We start from the raw sequence: 26,204 nt of genomic DNA on the forward strand, positions 1-26,204 counted from the left end.
CATTCAGCTTTAAACGAAGATTGCCTGCCTTGGAAAATGATAAAATTGAACATGTGAAGCAGGGCATTATGTTCCATCAGCCGATATTATTTCCCACGCAGGGGCCAAGCAGAGACACAAACAGCTATTTATGCAGCTCTTGGCCAAGCCAGGGTGGCTTGCAGGGTGGGGGGAGCAGGTGGAGGGGGGCATGGGGTGGGTGGTGAGGGTCCCTCTCACATCCCTGGGCATGCAAGGGGCTGCCTGCATCCTACCAGGGCTGCTGGTCCTCCTGGGCTGTCCTCCTGGAGACTCCCGGGCTTGTGCCCAGGGTGCAGGATGGGTCTGGGCACCACAGACCTGCTCTGTGCATCAGGAAGGGGCTCAGGGGCATGAGGGGTCCCCCAGCCCCAGCTGGGGCATCTCCCCCTGCTGCCCTTCCCTGAGGTGTGCATATTCCTTGCTAGGGCTGAGCAAGTGGAGTGCTGGCTCCATGTGCAGGACAGGATCACACATCCTGGAGCTGGCAGGTGCTGGGGAGCACTCGCAGATGGGGAGCCTCTCTGGAGGCAGACAGCAGAGAGCTGAGTGGCAGCGAAGGGCTGAGTGTGCAGGCCCCCAGGGCTGTGATTGGATTTTCCTTGGCTATGCTGAGACTATTGATCCAGCTGTAATTAAAGTCTCTCCAAAACCTGACTCATATTCAAACTTGGGAGGAAGGAGCTTCTCTGAGAAAAACCCTTTGCTCTCCATGCCCTGGCACAGCATGGGGCTCAGTCATGCTGGGGTGCTGGCAGCAGTTCCCAGCTCTCTGCCAGGCACTGTCCCTAAGGGGGACCCTGCCTTGGGACTGCCTGGGTCAGCAGCACCCCATCAAGGCAGTGTCCCACAGTGTCCTGCAGTGACCCTGATGAGGTTCAGTCCTTGTGGGGTCCATGCTGCCTGGACCCTATAGCCCAGGATGAACAGAGACTATTTGCTCACCAAGTGCCTCAGACGCATCCCTGAGATGTGGGGGTGCTCCCCCATTCTCCTCACTTGTCACTGTCTTGGGCCCTGTGCGGTACTGGCACGGGGAGAAGAGCCCGTTGAACCCATGGTGCACCAGAGAGGCACCGGGGTGCTGCGGGGGACCCGTGGTGTGCAAAATCCTTTCTCCAGGTCAGAGGCAGTCAGGGAGGTGTGAAGGCAGGAGGGGGGGCTATGAGCGTTTTTAAGTGTGCGTGTGTGTGTGTGCGTGTGTGTGCAGGGGCTTGCAGGCCCTGCCCTGCCGCCAGCCCCGATGCTATTCCCGGTATTCGCAGCAGGTCGGGGCAGGCACCAAGGAGGGGGAGCTGCCGTTTCACCAGGGCTCCCGCAACCCCGCCTGGAGCCCCCGCCAGAACGCGGAGCCAGCAGGAGCTGGGGACTGCGCTGGGAGCCCCTGGGCCGGGAATGGCGGGGTGCGGAGCCCCCTGGCAGTGCCGGGCAGGGCCAGGGCGTTGAGGCAGGGAGGTGGCTCCATCTGCAGGACACGGTCCGGCCGGGAGCCCCAGTGCTGGCGGTCCCCACCGCCACACGCAGCCGCTCTGTCTGCGGGGCACAGCGGCGGGGGACAGAGGACAAGGACACCGGCTCCTCCGGCTCTCGTGAAGCGGCGCCGGGAGCCAGCCCCCTCCCGCACCTCTGCCCGCCCCAGCGCGTCCCGCGCCCGATGCTCCCTGCACCCCTAGAGCACCCCTCACCTGTAGCGCTTGCATCCCTCAAGTGCTCTCTTCAGGTATCCCTACCCAGGTACCAGAGCAACCCACCCCCAAAAGCGACCCAACCCAGCGCCCCCATTTTGCCTGCAGCCAGCACTGCCACCCCGTACCCCGGGGCACATCGCGCCCAGGGCTCCTGCAAAAGCACCCCTACACCTTGAGCCGTCGGGGCGGAGGTTCGGGCCCCAGTGGCGGATGGAGGCGGGGCAGGGACGGGCTCCACCCCGGCCCCCGGCCCCCGGCCCACATAGGCAGGCCAGGAGGGCCCCTTACTCTCGGAGCTTGCGCCTTACCCGCGACCACACAGCGGATCCCGGCGGCGAGTGTGGGGGTCAGAGCTCTGGGAGGATTCCCCCCGAAGCGGGGGCTGTTCTGCCTGGCTGCGGGTCTCTCTCCCAGTCCCAGGGCGGCGGGATGCTGCTGCAGCGTTGCGGGTGGCTCTTGGCCCGGCTCCTTGCCCGGCTGGAGAGGGTGCTGCCGTTGCTGGAGCTCAGCGGTAGCGTAGAGGAAGGTGGGTGCGTGTAGCCTCTCGGCCTTAGACGTTTCGGGACCTCTGGCTCTGCTGCGAGTGAGGGCTGGGAAAGCTGAGGGCTGGCGCCCCATCCCGGCTGGCCACCCGTTTTGTTGCCCCTAGACTACATCGAGATTGCTCGGCACTTCGAGGCAACGCGCCAGAGATGCTGCCGCCTGGAGCAGGACGGGCGTCGGGCCCGCGAGCAGCTGGCTCGTGTGGAGGCCGAGCGGGCAGCGCTGGAGGTGAAGCTCAAGCACGCCCGCAACCAGGTGGAAGTGGAGATGAAGAAGCGGTTCCGGGCAGAGGCTGAGCTGGAGAAGCAGGTTGGAGGATTGGGCGCAGGGGTACCCCGTGGGGCTGGCTGCAGGCACCCCAGCCTGTTCATCAGCGCCCCCTTTTGCTTGCAGGAGCGCAAACTTCAGCTGGTCATCGAGTTCCTGATGGGGGAGCCGGGGGGCAACAAAGTGCTGAGCGGGGAGCAGTGCTCTGTTCTCAGTGCCCTGGCTGGCTGGCGCCTCGGGGCCCCCCTGGCACCGGGCAGGAGGTGAGCAGGGCTAGTAGTCTTTACCCCAGCCTCTCGGGCATCCCTGGGCTTGGCTGTACTCCTCTCCCCTTCCCGTCTGCTGGGCTCTAGGGTGCTGGGGTTCTGCAGGGGCATCAGCCATGGGTTCCCAGGAGTGGCTGTATGAATAGGTGCTTGCTGGGGGACTGTGAGGGTTACCCTGGCCTGGCTGATCACCAGCTCACTCCGTAGGTCATCTGCAGTGGATGAATCATGCCAGTCCCTCTTGTCCCACTCAGATATCAGTTATGACCGTACTGAGGATGATGTGGTAAGGAATGACCCCCTGAAAGTCCTGGGGTTTGGCTTCTCCCCAGCAGTGAGCGGGTGGTTTGCCCCACTCCTGTAGTGGGGCAGCCCCTTTGCATTGCCATGGTTAGGGGTGGGCTGCCCCAGGTGGCTGTTGGAGCCACGGATGGATGTTGGATGGTTTTCTGGCCCTGTACAGCCCTGCCAGCCCCAGCCTTCCCTCTGCCTTTCAGGATGTTGATATGACGACAGTGGTGAGGACCCTGAAGCGCAAATCCCAGGAGAGGCAGGTAGGAGGGAAATGCTAGGATGTGGCAGCCCTGGGGACTGGTGTTGAGGTAGGGACTGTGCCCCTCTATTAGTGAGGATCCCCTAGGTCTGCTCTGCTCTCTTGCACTGTGCCTGTGGGACCTGCTGCCCATGCGGCCCAGGCTGAGTTGCTGGCCCTGGGCCATATGGGGTTAGGGCACCCAGATACTCCTCCATCCCAGCACAGGAGACTACAAGGAGCCTGGCAGGGGGTTTAATTTATTGATGCTGGGCTGGGAGCATTTGCTGGTTTCTCAGCAAACCTCCCGCAATCAATAGAAACTCCATTACCTTCCACTGTGGCCCAGCTGAGCTCCTCAATAATTCATTCTCATGTGCAGGCATCCTGCACCTCACTCTGCTCACACCTCTGCATTGCAGCCCTGGCCTGGCTCCCCCAGCCCCAGGGCTGGTGCTGTCCCAGGCAGGAGGCCTAGTTCCCCATGGTGCCTGGTATGGGACAGGCAATGCTGGGCAACATGGGAAGATCAGAACCTTTTTGGGGACTCAGACCAATTGGCTTGGGAGGGTGGAGGGCGGGCAGATTGCCTGCCTTCCCTTCACCCAGTCTTCTCTGTCCCCAGCGTATGTCCCTGGCCCCTCAGGTTGGCCCTGTGGTGATGGTGAAGCGGCGCCGTTCTTCTGTGGCACCCCTCAATGCTGTGAGTAGGGATGCCAGTGTGACCTGGGCAGGGCTGGGGTATATGGGCTGCCCTGGTGCCAGAAAGCAATGCTGCAACCTTCAGTCTTGCAGGTCTGCAGGTGCTCAGCTGTCTCCTCTGGGTGCCTGTGCCCTTCACTGTGGTCGCAGTGGGGGCAGCATCCCTGGCTGTGCTGGACTGTGGGGATGGGAAGCAGGTGGAGCAGAGCTGATGGGGAGATGCTGGAGCACTGTGGGCTGCATCTGGGCATGTTCTCACTGACCCTCATCTCTGCAGGCGATTGTCCCCCCTGCTCCCCCTGCTTCCGAGGTCCCACACCCTGCTGGCAGCCTCCCACCTGCAGTTCTGCTGCCACGCCGCCGGTCTCGCCAGGGACATCGTGCCTCCTTACGTGCAGGTCATGGGAAGGGCTGAGGAGGGGACTTGGTGGTGGTATGGAACCAGCCTCAGGGTGCTGCTGTCACAAGGGAGGGAGGGGATCTGCTGGGGGATGCTTGTCCCCACCATGGGGGTACTGGGGTCCTCTGGACATGCCAAATGCAGCTGTCCCAGGGCAGCTGTGATCTGCAGGGATTCCTTGGGAGGTGGGACACCTCCCCACATCTCAGCTGGTAGTTGGGGCAGTTTGATCTTCAGGGTCTCCTCCACTGCATTCTCTCTCTGCAGAACCAATCACGGTGTGGGGCACCAGTGAGGATCCGGGCTGCCATGCTGCAGTGCAGGAGAGCCACACAGAGAGCAGCTCCACAGGGCAGCCAGCACCAGCCCCCTTCCTCTCACCTCCACCAGGCCTTCCACCCCTCCAGCACCAGTTCACTTCCAAAATGGTGTGTGTCCCAGCCTCCCTCCCTTCTCTTGGCTGCTATGGAGAAAGGAGCCAGGCAGTGGGAGCAGTTTTCCTCCACCCCACCTCTGCCTGCACATGGGCTGGATGGAGGCAGTGGGGGCTGGTTTGGGGGGATGAAGGAGTGGTACTGGGTTATCTGCAAGAAGGGGGGGCCCTGACCCTGATCCCCCTTTCCAGGTGATCCGCCCTGAGCCATGCGGTGTGTGCGGCTCCCGCATGCGCTTTGGGAAGGCTGCCATCAAGTGCCACCAGTGCCAGCTGCTGCTGCACCCCAAGTGCCAGGAGCAGTGCCCCAGCCCTTGTGTGCCCCGGCCTCGCCACCATGCTTGGCCCCGTGAGGTGAGGGGGGTACAGCAGTGCTGGGGGGCTGCCCTGTCCCTGTGGGGCTGCCACGTGGTTGATACCGGGGCTCTGCCTGTCCTGGCTGTTGCTGGGTGGCCGATGCAGAGCAGGTCAATGTTGTCCTCTCCAGGGTGTGGTGGCAGATTTTGCCCCCACCACGCCGCCCCTGGTGCCAGCGCTGGTGGTACAGTGTGTGACCGAGGTGGAGACACGAGGCCTGATGGAGGTAGGGCCCAGTGCGGTGGCAGGGGTGATGTTGTGGTCCCCACATGGCTGAGCCCCTCTCCCTGCACCCCAGACAGGGCTGTACCGTGTGCCAGGCACAGAGCAGCTGGTGCGGGAGTGGAAGCAGAAGCTGCTGCGAGCTGGGGGCATGCTGCCTGCTCTCAGCAGCGTGGCTGACATCCACGTGGTGTGCGGGGTGCTCAAGGACTTTCTACGGGGACTCAAGGAGCCGCTAGTCACCTTCAGCCTCCACCCTGCCTTCCTGCAGGCTGCAGGTAAGCAGGGGTCCTGAGATGGGGGGAAAAGAGCTGTTCCTCTGCTAACACTGCTCCATGGTGCTACCACAGACATCCCAGATGATGCTGCCTGTAGCACAGCTCTGCGCCATGTGGTGAGCAAGCTGCCCCGTGCCAACAGGGACACCCTGGCCTTCCTCATGCTGCATCTGCTCAGGTGAGTGGCTCATCCTGCCATGGGATCTATCCCTGTATCCACGCCCAAGTAGGGAAGCTGGGCTGAGGGGCCCCTTGGTCAGGCAGCTCTGTCTGTCCCACCTCTGTCCCCTCTCACAGAGTGTCGCGCAGCCCCGAGTGCAAGATGGATGTGCTTAATCTTTCCCGGGTGTTTGGCCCTACACTGGTGGGACACAGCTCGGCCAGCCCCACACCACTTGCCATACTGGAGGATGCACCGCGGCAGTGCAAGGTGAGAGGGGCCCTGAAGTGTGGGGTGTACCCCAGGTGTTGCCACTATCCTCATCCTCCATTCCTCTCTACCCAGGTGGTGGCCCGGCTCCTCTCGCTGCCACCCGACTTCTGGACAGGCTTCGTGGGGACAGAGCAGGAGAACTTGGTGCCAACATCAGCTTCAAGGGGTGAACACGGTGAGATGCAGCCCCCTCCCTGCCCTGTGGCTGCTGCTGAAGGGTGCTGGGTGCCTGCATCTGGGCTGAGGTGCAATAACCACCCCTTCTTTTGTCCTGCAGCGCCATTCTTCCACCCCGTCACCTCCCTGGAGCCCAAGCCAGACCAGCTGAGCCCCCCGGGCTCCGGCTGCTTCCCCAGCAGCCTGCGGAGCTGTGTGGGCATGGGAGCTCAGCCCTTGTGAGTGCTATGGGGATGGGTGTCTGGGGAGCAGGGGTGCAGGGCTTGCTGTGCACCACTGACTCATTTCTCCCCACGCAGGCAACGGCCGGCCCCAGATAAGGTGGGCAAGTTCTTTTCTCCCGTGTAGCCTCCTGCAGCAGAGGCTCCCAGGGGCATGGAGCTGGCACTGGAGGCGTGAAGCCTGCGGGACCAGGCAGCCCCTGCTTCCCTGTGTGGGAATGGGAGAGCATGGCTGGCTCTGCCTACCTCTAGTGGTGGGAAATTTTGGGTATGATTTGTATTAAATGTTTGCAACAAAACAAGCCTGGCTCCAGTTGCTGTTTACCCCTCCCTGCTGGTGCCAGGGTTTTGGGGGCCACTGGCATGATGGAGCCAGGCTGGACAGCAGAGAGCCGTACTGACAGCAAAGGGGAGCAGTGCTCCCCCCGATCCCTGCTTTTGCTGGGTGAGGAGGGCTGTCAGAGCCTCCTCTCCCTGCCCTGGAGCTGAGGATATGGGAGGCCCCATATCTTAGCCTCAAGTAATCAGAGCTGCTGCTGCTCAGGGCAGGCCAACCTTAAAGTGTTTCCAGACTTCCTGGCACCTCAGCTGAGGCCCCTTTAACTCCTTCCTCCCCTCCACCGCTGGAGCTGCAAAGCTCAGGCAGGGCTCGGATGCAGCTCTCTCCCTCCAAGAGGTGGAAGCTGGACGAGGCTGTAGTAGAGCAAGGGCCCAGGTAGGGCTTGTTCCCCAGACAACTGCACAAAGGGACAGCCCCTGCAAGGGGCACTTGGGCAAAAGGAGCATTACACAACAGGGCTGAGAGTTGCCTTGGGCAAACCTTTGCTCTAAAAGCCAGGCCTGATGTAGGATATGGAAAACTCATGTACAATCCTGAAAGCAAGTACTTTGGCTCAGTTTCCTACAGCCCACTGTTGTTCACCAATGGGCAAGAAAATTAGCACATTCAAGGCAGAGACAAAACTGAACGAATTTAATGTGCTTAAAGCCAGGGAAGAGCTAATCTCCGCCCAGGACCCCAGGAGAACTGGCACAGGAAGGCACAGAGCTGGGAGCAAGGATTTACTGCAAATCTGTCAAGCTGGGGTGGTACGGGATGGATAAGAATCTCTACTGCAGTACCTTGCTGAAGGCAAGAGGTGTGATGGGGGCCCTCCGTGAAGTAAAGGGCTTTAGCACAGAGCTCCAAAACCAGAGCCAAAGATGGGGAGGTGTATAAAGGGCAGTGCTGGTTACCATTGACAGACTGTGCCTTCAAGAAAGGCTGGTTTGTTGAGACAGCAAGACAGTAGATCTCTGCACATATATGTAAGTTGATTGCTCTGCTGCCCTGTGGCTGGTGCAAGGGGAGTCATGCAACAAGGCCCACAGGCTGTAACCATACTGGAGCAGAGGAGACTGTTGGCCCACCAAGGTGGCAGGTGTCTGCTACCATCACCCTGAACCTGCACACCTCTCACTTTGATGGGAGCGGGCAGGGCTGGCAGCTCTCTCAGCTCATCCTGAGCCCTTGGGGGTGGAAGTGGTGCTGGGGAAGGGGTGCTTTTGCAGCTCCCTCCAGGGCCAGCAGCCTGCCAACCCAGCCCTTCTCCTGTGCCAGTGCCCTTAGGACAAGCCTAGTGCTGCTCTTGTTTTCCCAGAAGTAGGCAGGACCCCAGCTCAGGCTGTTGCAATCACATTGCTGAAATCGGGATCCTTACGCCTGGCTCCAGCCCGCTGAGCTGCGTATACAGGACAGGAAGACTGAAAGCTCCCCAGCCTCAGAGATGGGCAAAGTCCTTCCAGGGACTTGCAGAGAGCAATTGATGTAGGATGAGGAGTGTCAAGACAGTGCTGGTAGTACCCTTTGGTGGAGAAACACCCAAAGTTAGGACCCAAGACACTGCAGGCAGCGATTCCTCACCAGCCTTAGCCCAGGGCTCCCTGCATAGGTACACAGCCTGGTGCGTAGGCTACGTGCTGTCCCTGAAGCCTCCACCCTGCTGGTCCCTGGGCTGCAAGAGAAGCAGCATGCAAGGCTGATGGTCACCAGCTTTAATGTCTGACTGGAGTAGGAGTCAGGCACTTGTAGGTCTCCTGGCCTGTACCTACCCCGCTGGGGGTGCTGGGAACCTCCCAGGAGGTGAAGCCTCAGCACAGGCTCTTGCGGTGGGGGAGACAGGGGGTGGGGGGCTGGCACTGCCTCCCCCCCCCAGCAAGCCGCTGACTCACAGGATAATCTGGTTTTTGTAGCTGCGGCTCAGCTCCTTGTGAGGAAGGACGATGGAGTTAAGAATAACAACCTCAGCAGGGATGGTGACACTGCAGCCTGCAGATAGAGCGTGAGGGGTTAGCCCGAGGGAAGCCTCACTGTGTGGGGCTGGGTGCAGGTGGGACATACCCAGGATGGTGATGGATGGTGTGAGGCGCCCGTCCCGGAAAAGGGTCTCACTGTCGATCTTGGCATAGGGATCGTTTGGGTTGGGGTCACTGGGCGTTCCTTCAACCCGTGCCCAACGCCCAATGGTGCTGTCCCAGCCCACGATGGTATTGAGGACACAGGTGTGGTCCTGGGTCACAGGGGAGGAGGATGAAGGGTGCTGCTGCCTCCCTGCAAGGGGAGGGGAATTGACACCTGCACCCTCAGGCAATCCCTACTTACATGGAGTGAGGCACCATGCAGGACTATGGATTCTCGCACGCGCACACCAGCTCCCACTGTCACCCCCTCCCCAATGGAGACATTGGGGCCCAGCTGTGAGGACAGAGGGAGGTAATGAGGTTGAGGACAATGGAGCCCTCAGCATCCCTGAGCATTGCCCTGCCACAGGGCCCCCCAGACCTGCACTCACCACTGCAGTGCTGTCGATGGAGGCCGTTGGGTGGATGTACACGTTCCCTGCAACACAAGGCAGCTGCATCAGGGAGGCAGGATTACCCACCTCTCAGATCAGGGGAGGTCCTGCCCATGGGTCCCACTGCCTCCCCAGGCAGCCCCCAAGGTGGCGGAGGGTGTCGGAGAGATACCTCGGATGATAGGGCCTCCAGGTTTGTTCTGGGCCAGCCTCTCTGGGTGGCTTTTGCTGTACTGGTTCAGGTAAAGGCGGCTGGCATAAATAGCAGAGCTGGGGTAGGGAAAACATAAGATTGTTATTGCCTCTCCAGCACTAATCACAACAGGGGAGTGTCCAAATTCAGCACTTGCACCCACCCCCAGTTCCCTGCCTGGTCGCCCTCCTCTCCCATCCCTGAAACAGATCACTTGATGCTCCTGCTGCACCACCTCTAGCCACAGCCCTTACCCAGCTGACTTGATCTGGCTCCAGAAGCCATCAGTTTTGTAGACATACAGCTTGCCCCTCCCAGCCAGTGCTGTGAACACGTCCTGCTCTAGCCGGATCACTTCTGAACGCTGCCAGCCATTGGAGCTCTCCTCTCTGCAAGCAAGAGGCCTGTTAGACACCCACCCAGTCATGGCCTCAGCCAGGGACCCCAACAGGTACCCTCCCCAAATTCAAGGGCTTCGCTGATCCTAGCCTCCTACCTAGCCATGTACTTCTCCCCAGAGGTGCGGACAGCCCCAGCCATCAGGCTAGGCTTGTCCAGCCCCACTGAGCTCTAGAGCAGCAGAGGGACCAGGCTCTGACAGCTAAAATAAGCTCTGAGCCAGATGTTGATGGTGCAAGAGCCCCCACCCAGCCCAAGCGGGTGTTTGAGCAACGGATCCTGCCCCCGCTCCAGAGCCCTGCTCAGCTGGACTGTTGCTTGGGTGGTGGCAGAGAAGTCAGGTGACAATCTGTCTGGTGCAAGGAGCTGGATGGGGGAGCAGAGCATTCCCAGGTGAAAGGCTTGCTCTGCCCCTTGTCCAGAGCTGAATGAGGATGGGGTGGGACGCAAGGGAGGGAAAGGGGGAGTCTCAAGCTAGCCAGGAGGGGAGCAGAGGCAAAAGCAGCTTTGCAGAGCAGGCTGGAGGAGGGAGGAAAGCATGTGGTACTGCCAGGGACAATCCAGCCTTGAAAGCAGCCGGTGCAGACACAGAGGGAGACTTACTCACGGTAAGGATAGCTGGTGCAGGACCAGGAAACAAGTGAGTGATGGCAGAGGAGAAGAGAAGATAGAGAAAGAATGGAGGATGAGTGTGCTGCTGCAGCCCTGGGAAGCAGTGGGGTGGGAGGGACACGGGGCACAGAGAGGCACTCACAGCACTAGGTCTTGCTGGTTTCTCTGGAAGACCTCGCCAATGTGCTGGAAAACGGCAGGTGTGAACAGGTAGATGCCGCAGTTAATGATCTCACTGACAAACGTGCTGGGCTTCTCCACATAGTGCTGGACCTGCAGATGGGGGAAGAGACGCGAGTCCCAGGGTGCAGCCCTCGTCCCTGGTGTCACTCCTCTGTGGCACACTGGGAACATGCCCATGCAGGCAGTGCAGCACCCGCTGCCCAGGGCTCTCCAGTACCTCCTGAGTGTCTGCATTTGCCACGATACAGCCATAATTCAATGCCTGCGTCCTGTTGGCCTGCAGAGCGAGGACATGTTAGCAGTGGCGGAGCAGCAGGCATGCAGAGCAGATGAGACCCACAGCTCACCCAGGCACCCATCCACCGCAGGAGCCGTTGGCTCCTAGACAAGCCAATGGCAAAGCTCCACTGCTCCCCAGCACTGCCACTCACTGTGGTACCCAGAATGACAAAGCTGTGCGCGTCCCCATGCTGCTGCCGGAACTCCAGCATCTCCTGCAAGGGGAACTCTGAGCACACGTCTGCGTTGAGGACAAAGAAGGCCTCAGCACCACCTGACAGGATCTGGTCTCGGAAGTGATAGATGCCACCACCCGTGCCCAGCGCCGCATACTCCTGGAGATACCTGCGAGCCAAGCAGGGAAAAGCAAGGGCTTATGGAAGTGGGTGTCTGGTGGCACAAACCAACAGCAGGACAGGGAAGGGCTGTCAGCGGCTGGAGGGATATAATCTTGCTATGTAGTGATGGGGCTCATGTGGATGCTGGCACAGGGGAAGGAGACCAAAGGAGGGGAAGATGGCTTGGAACCGGGCTGGGGAGGCATCCTTGCAGCAAGAACCAGCCAGGGCAAGAAAATTTGGCAGAGCTAATATCAGAGTGGTAGTTATGCCCATCTGTGGGGGGGACAGGGCCCACCTGTCCAGTGCCTGGGTGCTGGCTGGCATTTGCCAGCCTGGGGAGGCAGGTGTGCTGCCACGGGTATCCCGGGGGTGCAAGGGCTCCTGCCCACCTGATGGGGATCTTGAACTCCTGCTGTGCCGACACCAGAAAGCGGCTGAGGGCTTCGTGGGGCTGGTAAAAGCCCATCAGCAGGATCTCCTTCATGCCGGGCACCTGGGGAGGGCAGAGGTAACGGGTGGGACGGGTGCCCCCGGTCCCCCGTTCCCCTCAGCCCCCATCCCCGCCGTACCTTGGCGCAGGCCTCAATGTGGTGCTGCACCATGGGCACGCCGGCCACCGGGAAGAGCGGCTTGGGCACCTCGAAGGACAGCGGCCGGAACCGGGTCCCTGCGGAGCACAGCGGGTTCGGCAGAGCCCGGCGGCGGCGGCGGGGGACCCCGCGGGCCCCGCGCACTCACCTTTCTGCGGGCCCCCGATGAGGATCACCGCCTTCAGCGGCATCACGCCCGCCCGCTTCCGCACACGTGGCTGCCCACACGTCAGCGCGCCGGGCGCTCTCCCCCTCGCTACGTCACCGCGCCGCGGGCCGTGCTTGCCGGAGCCGGGCCGCCAGGGGGCGCTCCAGTGGCGAGAGAACCGGGGCGGGCCCCCGAAGGCTGAAGTGGGGACCGGTGGAGGAGGACCCGGGGTACGGGACCCGGCCGGTCTGTAACCGGAGCAGCCACCGCGGCCGCCCGGCCTCATATGGGCAGCGTGTATTTATAGCCGGGTACCGCTCGCCTGCACCGGCTGAGTCCCGGCCTGAGACCGGCCCCGGTGCCGCCGCCGTGCGCTCCTGCACCCGGTATTTTCACTCCATGAGCCGGCCTCCCACTCTGCCGGGCGCCACTTGGATGCCCTCCTGGCTGTACGTCCCTGGATTTTGGTATAGGGTCCTCCCGAGAGTGCTCTGCTCCCGCCCCCCCCCCCCAAGTGAGGCACGGAGACGTGACCGGCTGCTCAGGGTCTTTATTGCTGCTCTGGCGCGTCGCTTGCTCCAAACCACGCAGACGTCGGCAAGTCCGGAGAAGGGGATGGGGATAGGGAAAGGGATGGGGATGGCGATGGCGAGGGGGATGGAGATGGGGTTGGGCAGGCGCCTTCTCCCGGAAGTCAATAAATAAAGCCCTATCGCTACAGCAGCATCTGGAAGGTGGGTGCCCAGCCGCTGCCCTGTCCCCAGCCCAGGGCACCCCAGAGCATCCTGCTGCCAGCCGGGGAAGGGGCACGGGGCTGTGCAATGGCACCGGGGTTTGGGGTGGGGGTTGGTGGTGGAGATGTGTGAGGAGGCCTGGGGGGGTGGGCTGGTGGTGGGGCATAGGGCAAGGGCCAGAGCCAGGCACGCAGAGCACGAGCAGCCTGGGCCTGAGAAGGCGCAGGGGGTGTGCATGGCACGTGGTGTCCCCCTGCAAAGAGGGGTGCCAACCAGACACCCTGCCCCAATACAGGGTGCAACCGACAGCCCCAGGGAAGGCACCGGCGTCGGTCCTGGGGCCACAAACCCGCTTCCAGGACCGGGGCTGGGAGGAGTGGGAGGCGGGGTCTGGCGGCCCCCGCTCCCAGCCATGAGGAGTGGGGCTGTGCCGGCTGGTGAGATCCAGGGCAGCAGGTGTGAGCAGGCCCCTCGCTGCAGGAACCACTGGAGCAGCCTCAGTCCTTGGGCACTGGCGTGCAAACCGGGGGGAGCACAGGGACCCCCACACCGTGGCCAGGGGCAGCTGCAGGCTGCGGCTTAAGGCACACGGCTGGCAGGACCCGTGTGGCCAGGGCTGGCTGGCATGCTGGCGTCTCTCCTGCTCCTGCCTGGGGCTTCCCTTCCCTTCCTGTCCTCATCTCCTTCTTCCAACCCTCTGCAACATTCTCTGTTCCTCACACCAAGGCTTCCCGCTGCCCGCCCTCTGCCAGACCCCACTGCCGGGCTGGCTGGGGCAGCACTTCCCCTTTCACTCGGCACCATCAAAATTATGCTGGCCACCACCATCCTTGGTGGCAGCATGAGGTCCATGGGCTCATCCCAGCACATCCTGGCTCCTCCTCAGCCGCCCTGTCCCATGGCCCCTGGAATGTTACTCTGGCTCCTCGGCCCCTCACGGCCGTGGCCGAGGCTCTAGCTACTGTGGCCCCGGTGGCTGGCCGCCCTGGTAGGAGCGGAGTAAGACCTTGTGCTTGGTGACAGCTTCACTGCGGCGCCGCTGGTGCTCCACCAGGAACTCCTTGAGGCGGTTGGTGGTGAAGGTCAGGGTCTGGCGGCGCAGCTTCATCAGGTAGGCATCCTGGAGCCACGTGTTGACAAAGCAGTCCTTCACCGTGGGACGGCTCCTGGGGCAGGGGCAGCTCAGTGTCAGGGGTAGCAGGGTGCCTGCTGCCAGTGCACCCCCGAAACCCAGCCACCACCCTGCCCTGTAAGACCCAGGGGGTCCCAGCCCTCTCCAGGAGCAGGGGTGGATCCCAGGGCCCTGGGCTCAGGAGACCACAGCCCTCACCCAGAAGCACAGATGAACCCTAGATGGACATTGATAATGCTCCATCTGGGAGCAGGGAGCTGCCCACCTGGCCCAGTTGCAGGCACCATCCAGAGGCCCAAGTCCTCCCTGGCTGGGCCAGGCACTTACCAGGGGTGGACAGCAAGGACCTTGCGGATGAAGAGGGCAGCACTCTGTGAGACGTTGGGGTACAGCTTGAAGGCATCAAAGCGCCCCGCCAGGATGCGGTTCTCTGTCTCAATGGGGTCCAATTCAAAGAACGGTGACCGCCCACTGAGCCTGTCAGGATGGAGGGGATGGTACAAGATGGGGGCAGTGGTGGGAGGGCACCTGACTCCCCATCCCTGGTTTGGGACAGCCACAACTGTCCAGGTCATCTCAATCCCCATGTCTAGCTGGGAAAGGTCTGCAGGGCTATAGCATCCCCCAGCCCACTATCATCCAGGTGTTCCCTGTGGCACTGAGCCCTGGGCAGGGCTGATGACACCTCAGGGTACTCATCCCCCCCCCCCCCCCCCCCGAGCCCCTTCTCTTACATGATGTAGGTGAGGACACCAACACCCCAGACATCTGCTGCAGAGCCCACTGGATCTCCCTTCACCACCTCTGGCGCTGCAGGTAGAAGAGCAGGTCTGTCATATGCACCAAGGGGTCCAGCCCCAGCACCTGCAGCACCTCCAGAACCCACAGTATCCTCAGCACCCAGAGCACTCACAGTATCTCCAGCACCCACAGCATCCCCAGTATCCACAGAACCCATAGCATCCACAGCACCCACAGCACCCCACCACTGCACCCCCCTGCACCCCTCCCTCACACCCTAATACCCTGACAGAGCCTAGCACCTGCAAGGATTACCCAGCTGCCCCCCAGCACACAAACTCTCCCACCAAGCCCAGCAACCCTCAGAAACCCTCAGCAGACATCCCCAGCACCGCAACAAGCTCCTGCTCCCCCAAGGATACCTCAGCTCCTCCCCATTCCCAAGCACCCTCGTGCACAGGCACACTTGGGCACCAGCATGCCCATATCTGCCCCATCCCTCTCCCCATGCACCACACCCGGTGCCCCACTCACACATGTACTCCAGGGTGCCAACACGCCGCCCCAGCTGCCGTAGCACGAGGGGGTTGTAGGTCTGGGCACTGCCAAAATCGATGATTTTGAGCGAATTCATGCCTGAGATGAGGATGTTGTCTGGCTTGATGTCGAGGTGCACGATGCGGCGGCTGTGCAGGTACTCGAGGCCCTGCAGCAGCTGTAGCACGTAGCTCACCACATCATCCTCTGAGTAGCGAAACCTGGGGTGGGGATGGCAAGTGGCATCAGCCCCGTGCTGGCACCCATCCCCCATGGCCCTGCACCCACCCGTACCTGTCCACGATACTGTAGAGGATCTCCTTGCCAGCACAGTTCTCACAGATGAGCACAAGGTAGCGGGGAGTGATGTATGCCTCGTGCAGGGCCATGATGCGCTCGTGGTGCAGTGCCTTAAGGATCTCGTACTCCTGCAGCACGCTCTGCTTCCGCTCTGCCTCATAGGGCACAATCTTGGCCATGAAGAGCTTGCCCGTGGCGTTCTCCTTGCACAGCCGGATCACACCGAAACGGCCCCTGTGGCACAGGGTGGCACTCAGCATCCCTGGTGAAAGGTGCTGGTGGGGGGGACAGCCCTGGCAGAGCATCCCATCCCACTGCTCCTCACCTCGCCTTCTCGTCCAAGAACGTGTATGGCTTCTGGGGGACACCCTGCCGCAACACAGTGCTGTCTTTTGCCCCTGGAACCCCACCCTCAGCTGGAGGCTCCTTGGAGGCTGGAGGCTCCTTGGAGGATGGGGGGGTGGGGGTGGTCTCCTGCGTAGGGGGTGATGTGGGGGGCATGGAGACAAAGGAGGTGACCATGTAGGGGGGCATCTTCCGTGTGGGCACAGCATTGGGGGTGGGAGACACGGTGGGGGCTGAGCTGGGGGTGGTCGACACTGGGGAAGTGGGAGATAACTTGGAAGGAGATGGAGCCTTGGGTGTCGGGGATGTGTCCGTGGGGGGTGTGGGGGAGCCCTGGGTGGGGGTCTCTGTGTGGGGTGAGGCGACAGTCCGAGGGGGGGTGAACATCAGCTCAGGGGGCACACAGACAGTGATGTTGGGTGGGAGCTCAGGGTCTGGCTGTGGCCCCTCTTCACGGGGTGCAGGGGGCTGGAGGACCACTGGGGGGGCACCCTCCTGCTCTGCCCCATCTGCCTTCTGCACTGCTCCCTTGTGCTTGCGGGGCGGTGTGGTGGGAGGGGGCCGCACAGCTGGCGGCTCCAGCTGCCCCATGGGTGTCTGGGTCGATCTGCTGGAAGCCACCTTCTCGGGGATGGGGACAGCAATGTCCTTAGCTGGGGCAGCTTGGGCGTCTGTGGGGAGCAAAGGGAGGAATGAGCCAGTTGGGCATAAGCCAGGAGCGGGGTGCAAGTGGTGCCTTGTTCCCCAAAGCCCTAGGGGGAAGATCCCCCAGGACTCAAGGACCCCCAGAGCACCTCAGAGGCTGCAGCCCCACAGCCACCCCCATGGCAGCCTCACAAGTTGCTGGAAGGGGCTTGCTCACCTTCTGCCTCAAGGTGCACCTTCGCTGATAGGGTGCTGTAGGGCCCCTGCCCAGCCTTGTTGACACAGGCCACTCGGAACCTGGCGGTGCTCCCGGGGGCCAGCTCTGTCACATTGAAGTAGCAGTCGATGATGCCAGTGCTGATGATCTTCCACTCGTGCTCTCCTGTGGGCACAGGGGCATGGTGAGCTGAGGATACACCAGGGGCAGCCCCCCTGCCCCCCCACTCCTGCCCCAGGACCCCACCAATCCCCAGGGAACAGAAAGGACATTGGGCACTTTTGTCCTGGCTTGGTGTACTGATGTGAGCCCATTTTCCAGCTGCAGCTTCCAAGGGGATGGGAGGCAGCCCCACGTACCATCCAGCCTGCGCTCCAGTGTGTAGGTGCAGGGGGCTTTGCTCTCTGCGGGCTTCCACAGCACCAGCACAGTGTTCTTGTATTTCTGGGGGATCTCCGGAGTGCCCGGCCGCCCAGGGAGCCCTGCAAGGGGATACACAGGGTGGGCTGGGTACCCGGCCAGGGGCAGGGCAGAGCTGCTGCAGTGCAAGGTCAGCGCAACACGTGAGCTCAGAGGTGCGCAAAACCAGCCTGTCCCAGCTCAACAGTCCCAGTCACTTGCAGACATGAAGAGCGGAGTTCGTGACCTGCTCTGACCATTCCCCAGCCCCCAGGGTGCACGCTCAGCATATGCCCTCTCCCCATGGGCCAGTACCTCTGTTCCAGAGGTCCCTCCCTCCTCCTTACGTGCCACAGCCAGGGTGCAGGAGCTGATGGCTGTGCCCAGGGTGTTGGCAGCTGCACACTCATACAGCCCCGCATCCTTCCTGGAGACTTTGGCGATGGTGAGCATCTGCCTGCCATCCTTGCAGGAGACGACGTTCAGCATGTTGTCTGGCTGCAAGGACCTCTTGTCTGTGGAGGAGAAGCAAAGGAGAGATGCTGGAGTGTCTGACCGGCACCCACCCACTGAGGCAGCACAGGCAGCCCCTCACCTTTCATCCAGAGGATCCTGGGGGTAGGGCTGCCTGCTGGCAGGCAGCAGAGGGTCAGCGCCTCACCCTCCAGCAGCACCTGGTCCTTCAGCTTGATGTGGAAAATGGGTGGGAAATCTGGAAAGCAGAAGGGGGTCAGGCCGGGGCAGCAATGCGCACCTGCCACCCATCCTGGGGCTGCACCTACCAGAGTCGCTGGGCACGTGCAGCCGGCCGGCAGCAGGTCCCTCCTCCCGCAGCAGGCTGGAGGGGATGCTGGGCTGTGAGGACACCTTCTCCTTGCTCCGTGAGAGCCCCCAGCGCTCCCAGCGGGACCGCTTCTGGCTCTCACCCCCACCTGTGAGCACCCAGGGTCCTGAGAGAGTGGCCAAACTGCGGCAGCTGTGGCCGGAATGGCTGGGCTATGGGGTGCCATTGCAACATCCTCCTTGCCACTCACCTTTGGCAGAGCTGGTGCTGCCTTCCGAGCGCAGGGACTCAGAGGAGGGTGCAGGTGCTGGGGCAGGGCCCGGCCGCAGGCTTTCCCCCTCAGAGCTTGTGCGGCGGAGCTCAGGGGGCCCCTCGCCCTCCTGCCGATCATCCGACACACTGCGCAGCCGCGCGGAGACCCGCTCCACTGTGGCACTGATCTTCCTCCGCACGGCCACCACCGGTGACTCACTCTCCCCACCACCCCCCGGCTCCGACTTGAGGCTCTCTGAGTCCCTCCGCTCCTTGGAGCTGCCCAAGGCCAGGTTCCAGGACAAGCGGCGCCTGCTGGATGGGGTCTCGCTGCCTCCATCCTCCCCTCTGCTCTTCTTCCTCTCTGCAGGTGGGGTCCGCTTGAGGAGGACAGACATCCTCCGGATGAAGCCCCTATCCTTCTCCACCTCATGCAGGTCCTGCACCGACTTGGACTTGGCCACCAGCCCAGAGGGCCGGTCCCTGCGCATCTCCAGGGGCACACCGGCTGGCATGGGGCGGTAGATGCCATCATCTGGGGGGCCAGCCAGGTGCCGGTCCTCAGACCGGGAGCGGGTGAGGAGCTTCAGCCCCCTGCTGAGCGATGACTCCCGGCCCCGCTTGAACTTGGCCTCAAAGACCTCCTCCGAGTCGATGTCCTGGATGAGCAGGGAGCTGGAGGAGCCAGAAGGCTTCGCCTCCCTCCCTGATTCTGGTGCTGGTGCTGGTGTTGGCACGGAGTGTTCAGTAGGGGTGGCCAGAGGGGGCTGGGAGGCTTGCTCTGTGGCTGGCTCCCTACCTTGTGTGGCTCCCATAGCTTGCATGACCTTGGCGTAGGAAGATGCTTGGGGGCCTTGGGTGCCTGGGGCCGCGGGCAGTGATGGAGAGGGTGTTCCTGTCCTGGCAGCTCCCTCCCCGCTGGCTCCAGCACCCTTGGTGGGTGTCTTCTGCTCTTGACCCCTAGCCATAGGCTTCTTCCCTGTGGTGGTGGCAGTGGCACTGGTCCCGGGCTGGCTGTGCTCCTCAGGGATCTGCCTCCTCCCCAAGGCAGCCTTGGCAGTGGGGGCCTGGGGGACAGCCACCTCTACTGCAGCAGGTTTTGGTGGGCCAGGGGCATCCAGTGGCACTGAGGGCCGGGCATCAGAGAGAGCTGAGAGCGAGGGGGACTCCTTGAGCCGCTGGGCCTCCAGGTGTGCCACTGGGATCTCCAGGGGCGCGCCGGAGCGGCGGTGCCGGACGACAGGCTCGGCATCCCCGTGGCTGAAGGAGCTGCTCTTCTGCAGCTGGCGCTCGGTGACGAGGAGGCGCGGCGAGGTGGCCTCGCTGGACGCTGCCCGCACCAGCCGTGGCACCGCTGGTGCCGGCGGCTCCAACCGGGTCGGCCTCGGGACCTTCTTGCCAGGGCCGACTCCCAGGCTCTCCAGGAGGGGGCCCCGCAGGCCGCTGACCTTGCCGTCCCCGGGGCCGCTCCGCAGCAGCCGCTGGCGCATCAGCTCCAGGCGCTGGGCATGATCGTCCTCCCCAAAGGTCCCCTTCCGCCGCGGCAGCTCCATGGAGGCCGCCTTGGCCAGGGGCCGGCGCGGCTCCCGGCCTGCCTCGGCCCTCTCCGTGGTCCCCGGCAGCAGGGCGCTGTCAGCCGAGCCGCCCCTCTTCAGCTCTCCCCGCCGGGTGCTCCCCGGGGACTCCAGGCTGGAGCCCTTCCTCATGGCTTTGCGGGGGTACTCTGGCCTCTTCTGGGCTTCGGGGGCTTCTTCGTCAGAGGAGACAGGTGCCTCCGCTTCTGTGCTTGGCCGCCGTGGCACAGTGCCCCTTGGTCGCTTCCCCAGGCCCACTGAAGGCTTCCCCGTGCCCTGGCTCTGCCACTCCATTGCAGAGATGTCCCCCGGAACGACCCCCTCCTGCCATGTCCCCTCAGATGTGCCGATGGCCTCATCGTCCGTGGGGATCTCATTGAGCGACATGCGGGAGCCAGAGAACTCCACCTGGTGTGGCATGGGGATGAAGGGCAGCTCATCCAGGTCATCCGAGTCTGAGGAGGATGACAGTGCTGGTGACTCTTTGAGGTGCCGGGGCACAGCGATGGAGAGGTGGTTGGACGTGTCCTCCAGCAGCTCCGGGATAGGCCGCAGCACCATGTTGCACTTGTAGCTGATCTGCGAGCGCTGCAGTGGAGAGAGCTGGATCAGGCCCAGGCGGGTGGCATGGCATCATCTTACCCAGTGCACATCACCCCCTCCTGCCCAGCACACAGCCCTGCCTGACCCCTCCCTCCCTTGCTCCTCCTTCACCTGCCATTTCCTGCGTGAGAGGAAGAGCTTCAGGTGATCGGTGCTGATGACCTTCCCCTTGGCCAGCGTCTGTGGGGCGAGGGGACAGCGGTGTCCCACAGAGCCTGCAGCAGGCCCTGGGGAACCTCGCTGGGTCGCTGCCTGCCCAGGCTCACCTTGAACCAGGGATGCTCCAGGGTCTGCTCCGCATTGGGCCTCCTGTGGACCGACACCACTGGGTGAGGACTCCCCTTGATGGAGGGCTTTGGCCAGCCAGGGGAAGAGCAGCAGGGTCTGGCTGCCCAGGCTGCATGCCATCAAGGGCTGTGCAGCCAGCCTGCCCTCAGGCCCCCTGATGCACAGGGGTCCTAGAGGGGCCAGGCCCTGGGACCCTGCATTACTCACAGCCTGTCATTGACCAGCACTTTGATGACAAATCCCTTTGCTTCCCGGGTGAGCCCCTGAAACATCCTCTCCTCAAAGGCCACGTTGTAGTTGCGGATGTTCATCAGTGTTGTCTTATCATTTTCCCCCACGAAGGGGGAGATCCCCGTTAGGCTGCCAAGGAGAGGACACTGTCTTTAGGCCATGAGGACACAGGGAACAGCCTGGCAAGTATGGAGGACTGAGGATGGAACGCTGAACCCCAGCCCTGGTGCCATGCGGAGGGCAGAGGCAGGAACAAGGGACAGGAGGCAGAGTCTGCAAGGAGCAGTGTGCATGGCTGCAGCCCCAGCACTGCAACCAGCAAGGGAGTGGAAAGATCTCTCCCGTGGTGGCCCACCAGGCACTTACCAGAGGTAGGCGATGACCCCCACGGGCCTGCGGAGAGAAGAGCATGGTTACAGCACAGCACAAACCCTCCGGGGCATTCGGTTTCAGCGCAGTGGGGAGCCTGTTGTCCACCCTGGTGCCACCCTTACCAGACATCAGTGACACTGGAGACAGGGCTCTGGTTGACGATCTCAGGGCCCACGAACTCGGGGGTGCCGTATTTGCAGTACTGTGGCTCCTTGGGTGTTAGCTCCTGCGCATTGCCAAAGTCACAGATCCGGACCTGCTCGCTGCTCGAATCCGCCATCAGGAGGTTTTCTGGCTATAGGACAGTGCAGGGCAGAGAGGACCTTGGCAGGAGGCAGGGGGTCCCCCCAGGGAAGGGATATTCCCCATCAGCAGGCCTGAGCCCCTTGCAGCGCAGCAGGAGCCAGTCCCTGAGGGCACAGGGCTGGAGGGGGCTGGAGAGCCCTGCACTCACTTTGATGTCCAGGTGCAGGACCATGTGCTGGTGCAGGTAGCAGAGCCCCTCCAGGATCTGCCGCATGTAGGACCGGACCTGCAAGAGAAGGAATGGAGAGGGTGCCCACCCTCTGAGCGTGGGTCAGCCCCACACTGGCCTTGTGCAGCACCCTTTGCAGCCTGATATAATGAGCATTCCATGTCCCTCGGTTGGGACAAGCCCCAGTATCCCCAGGCTCCCTCCTTCTCCTATCACTTTGGCCCCAGAGGGTTCACTCACCTCAGACTCACACACTGAGGGCTTCCTCACCATCCTGTCCAGCAGCTCCTCCTCAGCACAACTGGCCCTCAGTCAAGGAGCACAGAAACTCATTGCCCTGATGTGCCCTGCACCCTCCCAGCACCCAGCTCCTCTGCACTGGCTTTGCCCACCAGCTTCCACCAAAAGCCTCCCCTCATCCCCTGTGCTACATGTTCCCAGAGCAGCACCCAGAGGATACAGCTCCATGACCATGATGACAGCGCTCTTCTTCTCGAAGGCATCATGAAAGAAGACGATGCGCTCGTGATCCAGCTGTGAGAGGATGTGCAGCTCCCGCCGTGCTGACTGCTTGGCCTTGGTCCTCCCGGGGACAAACTTGGCGGCAAAGTCCAGATGGCTGCTCTTCTCTGTCACCCTCCGCAGGTAGGAGAAGGCCCCCCTAAAATGCAGTGATGGGGGCAAGGGCAGATAAGCAGAAGACCCCTCTTTCCCTTTCTGCAGGTGCCTGCTCTGCAGGGAGCTGCCCACAGCTCCAGCAGCTCTCCAGGACTATCCAGGCCTGGTTTTGCTCCAGCCACACTGACTTCCCACCCGTAGCTGGTACCAGAGCACCCATTGACATGAAGAGCTGCCCCAATATAGCAGGATTTGATGTACCATGGAGCTCAGACCCCAGGGCCAGCTTGGCTCCAGCACCCCGGTGCCTGCACTGCCCTGTGTCCACTGTGCCAGCGGCCCTGTACCTCCCGATCTCCTCATGCACATCATAGTAGTCAGTCAGGCGTCGGGCCTTGTGCAGCGCCTCGTCCTCCATGATGGCATCTGCAGCAGGCTGGGCTGCAGGAAGGAAAGGCGCTGGTGGGGAGCAAGCCGGGCACCCAGGCTTTCCCCCCCTGGGTGGGGGCCAGCCAGCCGTACCTGCCCGCACCACCAGCTCCGCCTTGCAAGACACCTCCCCAGCCAGGTTCTTGGCTGTGCAGGTGTAGACGCCGCTGTCAGGCTCGGCAGCACCCAGCACCACCAGGGAGCACTCGTTGTCCTCGTACACGAAGCTCAGGTGGCTGCTCTCCTCCAGCAGCTCCCCATCCTGGGAGTGGCAGGGGCATCAGGAGGGTCCTGTCGCTTCCCCACCACCCTTTCCCCATGGATGGGACATGGGCCGCATCCTGCGTCACGTGGGATGAACACAACCCCAAACCCCGACACAGTAGCCCAAGGTGAGGCAGCGGAGGGTGTCAGTCTGGGTGGTCTGTAGGTCAGGAAGGGCATGGGGGGAGTTCCAGCCCACCTTGTACCACATGATGTCTGGCAGTGGTTTCCCCTCCACCACCACGGCAAAGCGCGGTGTCTCCCCTTCCTGGGCATCGATGTCCTCCATGATGGACTCAAAGCGGGGTGCCTCTGCCAAAAGATGGGGTATGTGGCACCACAGTGCAGTGCCAGCCCCCTGCCGCTGGCACAGGGCATAAGGCACTGCAAGGGGCACTGTAAGGAAGTAGCAACCTATAGTGGCATGGAGCTCTGTGGGGCAATGCCACCCCAAAGCACATGGGAGTGGAACACTATGGGGCAGGCCAGCAATGGCATGCGCCTGCAGCACCATGGAGCAGCTCCCCATTGGTGTGAGGCACCATGGGGTAGTGCCACTCATGGCACATTGGCAGGGGACACTTGTGGTACTGGATCCCTCATTATATATGGGTGTGGGGTACAGGTGGGGCAGTGCCACCCATGACAACTCTGTGGGGCACTGTGGAGGTATCCCCTATGGCTCTTGGCTGTAGGGCACCAGGTGGCATTGCTACCCCATTATACACAGGTATGGGACACCCTGCAGAAGTGCCACCTCATGCACACAATCATGGGTCACATGGAACACTTCTACCCAAGTCAGATATGGGTACAGGATACCAGCCAGCAGTATGAATGCATGCATGGTTCATGGGTTTTCAGCCCCATTGCGACCCTACAGAGCAGCATACTCCACGGCATACGAATATGGAGCACTGAGGAGCAGCGCCATGCTATGAACATGGCACATGGGCATGGGGCACCATAGGGCAGCATCACCCTCGACCTTGTGGAGCACCAAAAGGCAATGCTGCCTGTGGTGCAGGGCACCTACCTGCGAGGCAGAGGCGTAGGGTGCAGCGGGCAGTGCCATGGCAGTTGCTCACCTCGCAGGTCAGTGGCCCCGCAGCCCCTCGGCCCACACACAGCAGCCGCAGGCAGTGCTGGTCGTCGTCTGGCATCGTCACCTCGCACATGCCCTCCAGCTCCCCCAGCACCTGCCCACCCCTGCGGGCACAGCAGCTGCCCCATTACAGCCCCACAGGCAGTCCCAGACCCCCTGCCCCATCCATAGATCACACCCCACAGCCCCATGGCCACCTTCTGATCCACAGACAGCCCCTGCTCCCACCCTGCAGCCCCACGAACAGCTTAGCTCCCATTGCTGACTCTGCCCCTTGAATGGCTCTTGACCCTTAGCACCACACAGACAGCACCCCCCTGACACCCCATCCTCCCCCCCATGCAGTTCTGCTTAGCTCTGGACATCACCCTTGGGTGCAGGTCCAGCCCAGTCCCAGGGAATGACCCCCACCCACCACAGGCTGCACAGGAAGCTGATGCAGGAACCCCTCTGTGCATTCCATGGGGTGATGCTGGGCATGGGGCAGACAACATGTGCAGTGCCATGTCCTACCTCTTCCAGGTGACAGTGGCCTCCACGTGGTTGATGGTGATGTTGATGGAGGCTGTCTGGCCCTCCACCACGTACACCACATCTGGCTTGTCCAGGATGACGGGGGCTTCCTCCAGGTAGGGACCTGCCACACACATAATCACCACCTCCTCTGGACCCCACATCACCCAGCCCAGGGCAAGCTCACCACCCCACTGTGGACAGAGAACCCTCCACCCCAGCCACCCATCCCCTGCCCCCTGCCCCTCTCACCCCGGTCCAGGAGCTGCACGGGCCCTACAGGTGGGGACGGCTTGCTGTTGGTCTTGGGGGTGGCAGTGATGACACGGAAGAGGTACTGGGCACCCTTGGTCAGCCCATGCACCGTGTAGGTGGTGCCTTGAACACTGGCCACCAGCACCAGCCACTGTGTCGTGCCCAGCACTTGCATTTGCACCGTGTAGGTCACTGACTTGGGGTCTGCAGGGGAAGAGGGTCATTGCAGAGGCCCCAGCATTGGGCTGGCCCATGCAGCCCACCATGGCACTGCCCACCCCTTGCCAGTTCCCAGCCCCCTTACCTATGGCAGTGTCCAGCCACTTGGGCTTGTTCCAGGTCAGCGTGATGGCTCTGCCGGTCACCAAGGCCACATTGGGGGGCCCATCCGGAGGGGTTGGCACCACATCTGTGGCGGGGGACAGGCAGGGATATGAGTATGGCCACTGCCACAGCTCCTCAGGGAGAGGGCTGGAGGGGACGGATGGGGCCAGCAATCTGCACTGGTTCCCCAGGAGGGGCTCAGCCTTGCAGCCCCTGTGGGGCCAGTGATGCCAGCAAGTCCCACATGGGACCAGGGATGGATCCTGACCCTGCAAGGTCCTGTGATCCTACCACCCTAAGACCTCGCTACAGGGCCACTGACCCCAGCCCTGGGGCACAGCCTGGCAGGGTGGCAGTGGGTGGCCGCACATCTCTGGTGGTGCCGCTGCTGCTCACCGGTGACATAGAGGTGCGCGTAGCATGTGGCCTTCCCCACTTTGTTGGCAATGACGCTTTTATAGACACCTGCATGCGCGTGGCTGACGGATGTGAACACCAGGCGATGGATATCCTTATCTGGGGGGGACAGGAGATGCTGGTAAGACTCTGACAGCCAAGCAGTGTGGAGCTCCCCTCCCTGCCTCACGTGGCATGAAGGTCTGGGGGGAGTGATGCCTTCTCTCAGGGTGTTCCCCTTCTTCCACTCTGGTTGGAGGTATCCCAAGGAGGTGGGAAGCGCAGTAAGGAGCCTTACACTGCATCATCTTGCGGTCATCAGTGCTGTCGATGCGGGAGCCATTGTGGAACCAGGTGATGGAGGGGTAAGGCAGCCCAGCCACCTGGCACTCCAGTACAGCCTCTTTGGACTCCACCACATCCAAGTTGTGCAGCGGCTTCAGAAAATCAGGCATGGTGAAGCACTCCGTCTCCATCTCCACCTGCTCTGGCTCCTCTGGGATTGATGGCATCTTCTCCAACTTGGACCTGCAAGAGCCGACAAACGCTAGTGAG

The 26,204-nt window shown here is 62.2% G+C and overlaps 3 protein-coding genes across 9 annotated transcripts in view; 1 reads left to right on the plus strand and 2 right to left on the minus strand.

The window, feature by feature from the left end:
* The first annotated feature begins 2,101 nt into the window (after positions 1-2,101).
* On the plus strand, positions 2,102-6,971 carry LOC134167579 (rac GTPase-activating protein 1-like). The gene is made up of 16 exons (XM_062626373.1): positions 2,102-2,232; positions 2,356-2,558; positions 2,643-2,779; positions 2,990-3,068; positions 3,280-3,336; positions 3,940-4,017; positions 4,294-4,414; positions 4,684-4,844; positions 5,042-5,203; positions 5,337-5,432; positions 5,505-5,706; positions 5,779-5,884; positions 6,004-6,136; positions 6,212-6,314; positions 6,417-6,534; positions 6,616-6,971. The coding sequence occupies exons 1-16, from the start codon at positions 2,136-2,138 to the stop codon at positions 6,662-6,664; spliced, it is 1,902 nt and encodes a 633-aa protein (XP_062482357.1). The 5' UTR covers positions 2,102-2,135; the 3' UTR covers positions 6,665-6,971.
* Positions 6,972-7,488: 517 nt separating this feature from the next.
* On the minus strand, positions 7,489-12,172 carry GMPPA (GDP-mannose pyrophosphorylase A). 2 transcript variants are annotated; one of them, XM_062626371.1, is made up of 12 exons: positions 12,117-12,172; positions 11,948-12,045; positions 11,768-11,871; positions 11,190-11,382; positions 10,976-11,035; positions 10,718-10,848; positions 9,819-9,953; positions 9,544-9,641; positions 9,369-9,415; positions 9,179-9,271; positions 8,918-9,086; positions 7,489-8,845 (listed from the first exon to the last, which is right to left on the minus strand). In XM_062626371.1, the coding sequence occupies exons 1-12, from the start codon at positions 12,157-12,159 to the stop codon at positions 8,745-8,747; spliced, it is 1,272 nt and encodes a 423-aa protein (XP_062482355.1). In that variant the 5' UTR covers positions 12,160-12,172; the 3' UTR covers positions 7,489-8,744. The 2 variants fall into 2 exon arrangements, with proteins under 2 accessions (XP_062482355.1, XP_062482354.1); XM_062626370.1 differs by having other exon boundaries at positions 9,819-9,968.
* A 479-nt stretch (positions 12,173-12,651) lies between these two features.
* The window catches only part of SPEG (striated muscle enriched protein kinase), a 38,891-nt gene continuing 25,338 nt past the window's right edge, over positions 12,652-26,204 (minus strand). For 5 of the 6 annotated variants that reach the window (XM_062626376.1, XM_062626374.1, XM_062626378.1 and 2 more), the window contains 29 exons: positions 25,948-26,177; positions 25,650-25,769; positions 25,234-25,338; positions 24,927-25,133; positions 24,675-24,798; positions 24,093-24,265; positions 23,256-23,368; positions 22,886-23,054; positions 22,711-22,804; positions 22,206-22,406; positions 21,986-22,046; positions 21,725-21,802; positions 21,393-21,565; positions 21,265-21,291; positions 20,875-21,027; positions 20,646-20,688; positions 20,491-20,559; positions 18,201-20,364; positions 17,949-18,116; positions 17,762-17,878; positions 17,514-17,681; positions 17,127-17,249; positions 16,768-16,932; positions 15,886-16,576; positions 15,555-15,794; positions 15,258-15,481; positions 14,717-14,792; positions 14,310-14,459; positions 12,652-14,016 (listed from right to left, as the gene is read on the minus strand). In XM_062626376.1, coding sequence (XP_062482360.1) covers positions 13,809-14,016; positions 14,310-14,459; positions 14,717-14,792; positions 15,258-15,481; positions 15,555-15,794; positions 15,886-16,576; positions 16,768-16,932; positions 17,127-17,249; positions 17,514-17,681; positions 17,762-17,878; positions 17,949-18,116; positions 18,201-20,364; positions 20,491-20,559; positions 20,646-20,688; positions 20,875-21,027; positions 21,265-21,291; positions 21,393-21,565; positions 21,725-21,802; positions 21,986-22,046; positions 22,206-22,406; positions 22,711-22,804; positions 22,886-23,054; positions 23,256-23,368; positions 24,093-24,265; positions 24,675-24,798; positions 24,927-25,133; positions 25,234-25,338; positions 25,650-25,769; positions 25,948-26,177 — 6,634 coding nt within the window. In that variant the 3' untranslated portion in view covers positions 12,652-13,808. The remainder of the gene's footprint in view (positions 14,017-14,309; positions 14,460-14,716; positions 14,793-15,257; positions 15,482-15,554; positions 15,795-15,885; positions 16,577-16,767; positions 16,933-17,126; positions 17,250-17,513; positions 17,682-17,761; positions 17,879-17,948; positions 18,117-18,200; positions 20,365-20,490; positions 20,560-20,645; positions 20,689-20,874; positions 21,028-21,264; positions 21,292-21,392; positions 21,566-21,724; positions 21,803-21,985; positions 22,047-22,205; positions 22,407-22,710; positions 22,805-22,885; positions 23,055-23,255; positions 23,369-24,092; positions 24,266-24,674; positions 24,799-24,926; positions 25,134-25,233; positions 25,339-25,649; positions 25,770-25,947; positions 26,178-26,204) is intronic. The other variant, XM_062626375.1, reaches the window with a different exon arrangement.

This window comes from Pezoporus occidentalis, unplaced genomic scaffold (genome assembly GCF_034315485.1).
Source record: "Pezoporus occidentalis ecotype Australia unplaced genomic scaffold, CSIRO_AGI_Poc_V1 ctg291, whole genome shotgun sequence".
Taxonomy (NCBI): domain Eukaryota; kingdom Metazoa; phylum Chordata; class Aves; order Psittaciformes; family Psittacidae; genus Pezoporus; species Pezoporus occidentalis.

What these genes read in the sequence shown, in the direction of transcription:
- LOC134167579 (XM_062626373.1), top strand. Translation starts at nt 2,136, where the DNA reads ATGCTGCTGCAGCGTTGCGGGTGGCTCTTGGCCCGGCTCCTTGCCCGG. An exon ending in CAGCGGTAGCGTAGAGGAAG is followed by an intron (nt 2,233 to 2,355) that starts GTGGGTGCGTGT and finishes TGTTGCCCCTAG; the next exon opens with ACTACATCGAGATTGCTCGG. An exon ending in ACCAGTTCACTTCCAAAATG is followed by an intron (nt 4,845 to 5,041) that starts GTGTGTGTCCCA and finishes CCCCCTTTCCAG; the next exon opens with GTGATCCGCCCTGAGCCATG.
- GMPPA (XM_062626370.1), bottom strand. Translation starts at nt 12,159, where the DNA reads ATGCCGCTGAAGGCGGTGATCCTCATCGGGGGCCCGCAGAAAG. An exon ending in TTGTCATTCTGGGTACCACA is followed by an intron (nt 11,036 to 11,189) that starts GTGAGTGGCAGT and finishes CTCGCTCTGCAG; the next exon opens with GCCAACAGGACGCAGGCATT. An exon ending in CAAATGCAGACACTCAGGAG is followed by an intron (nt 10,849 to 10,975) that starts GTACTGGAGAGC and finishes CCCCATCTGCAG; the next exon opens with GTCCAGCACTATGTGGAGAA.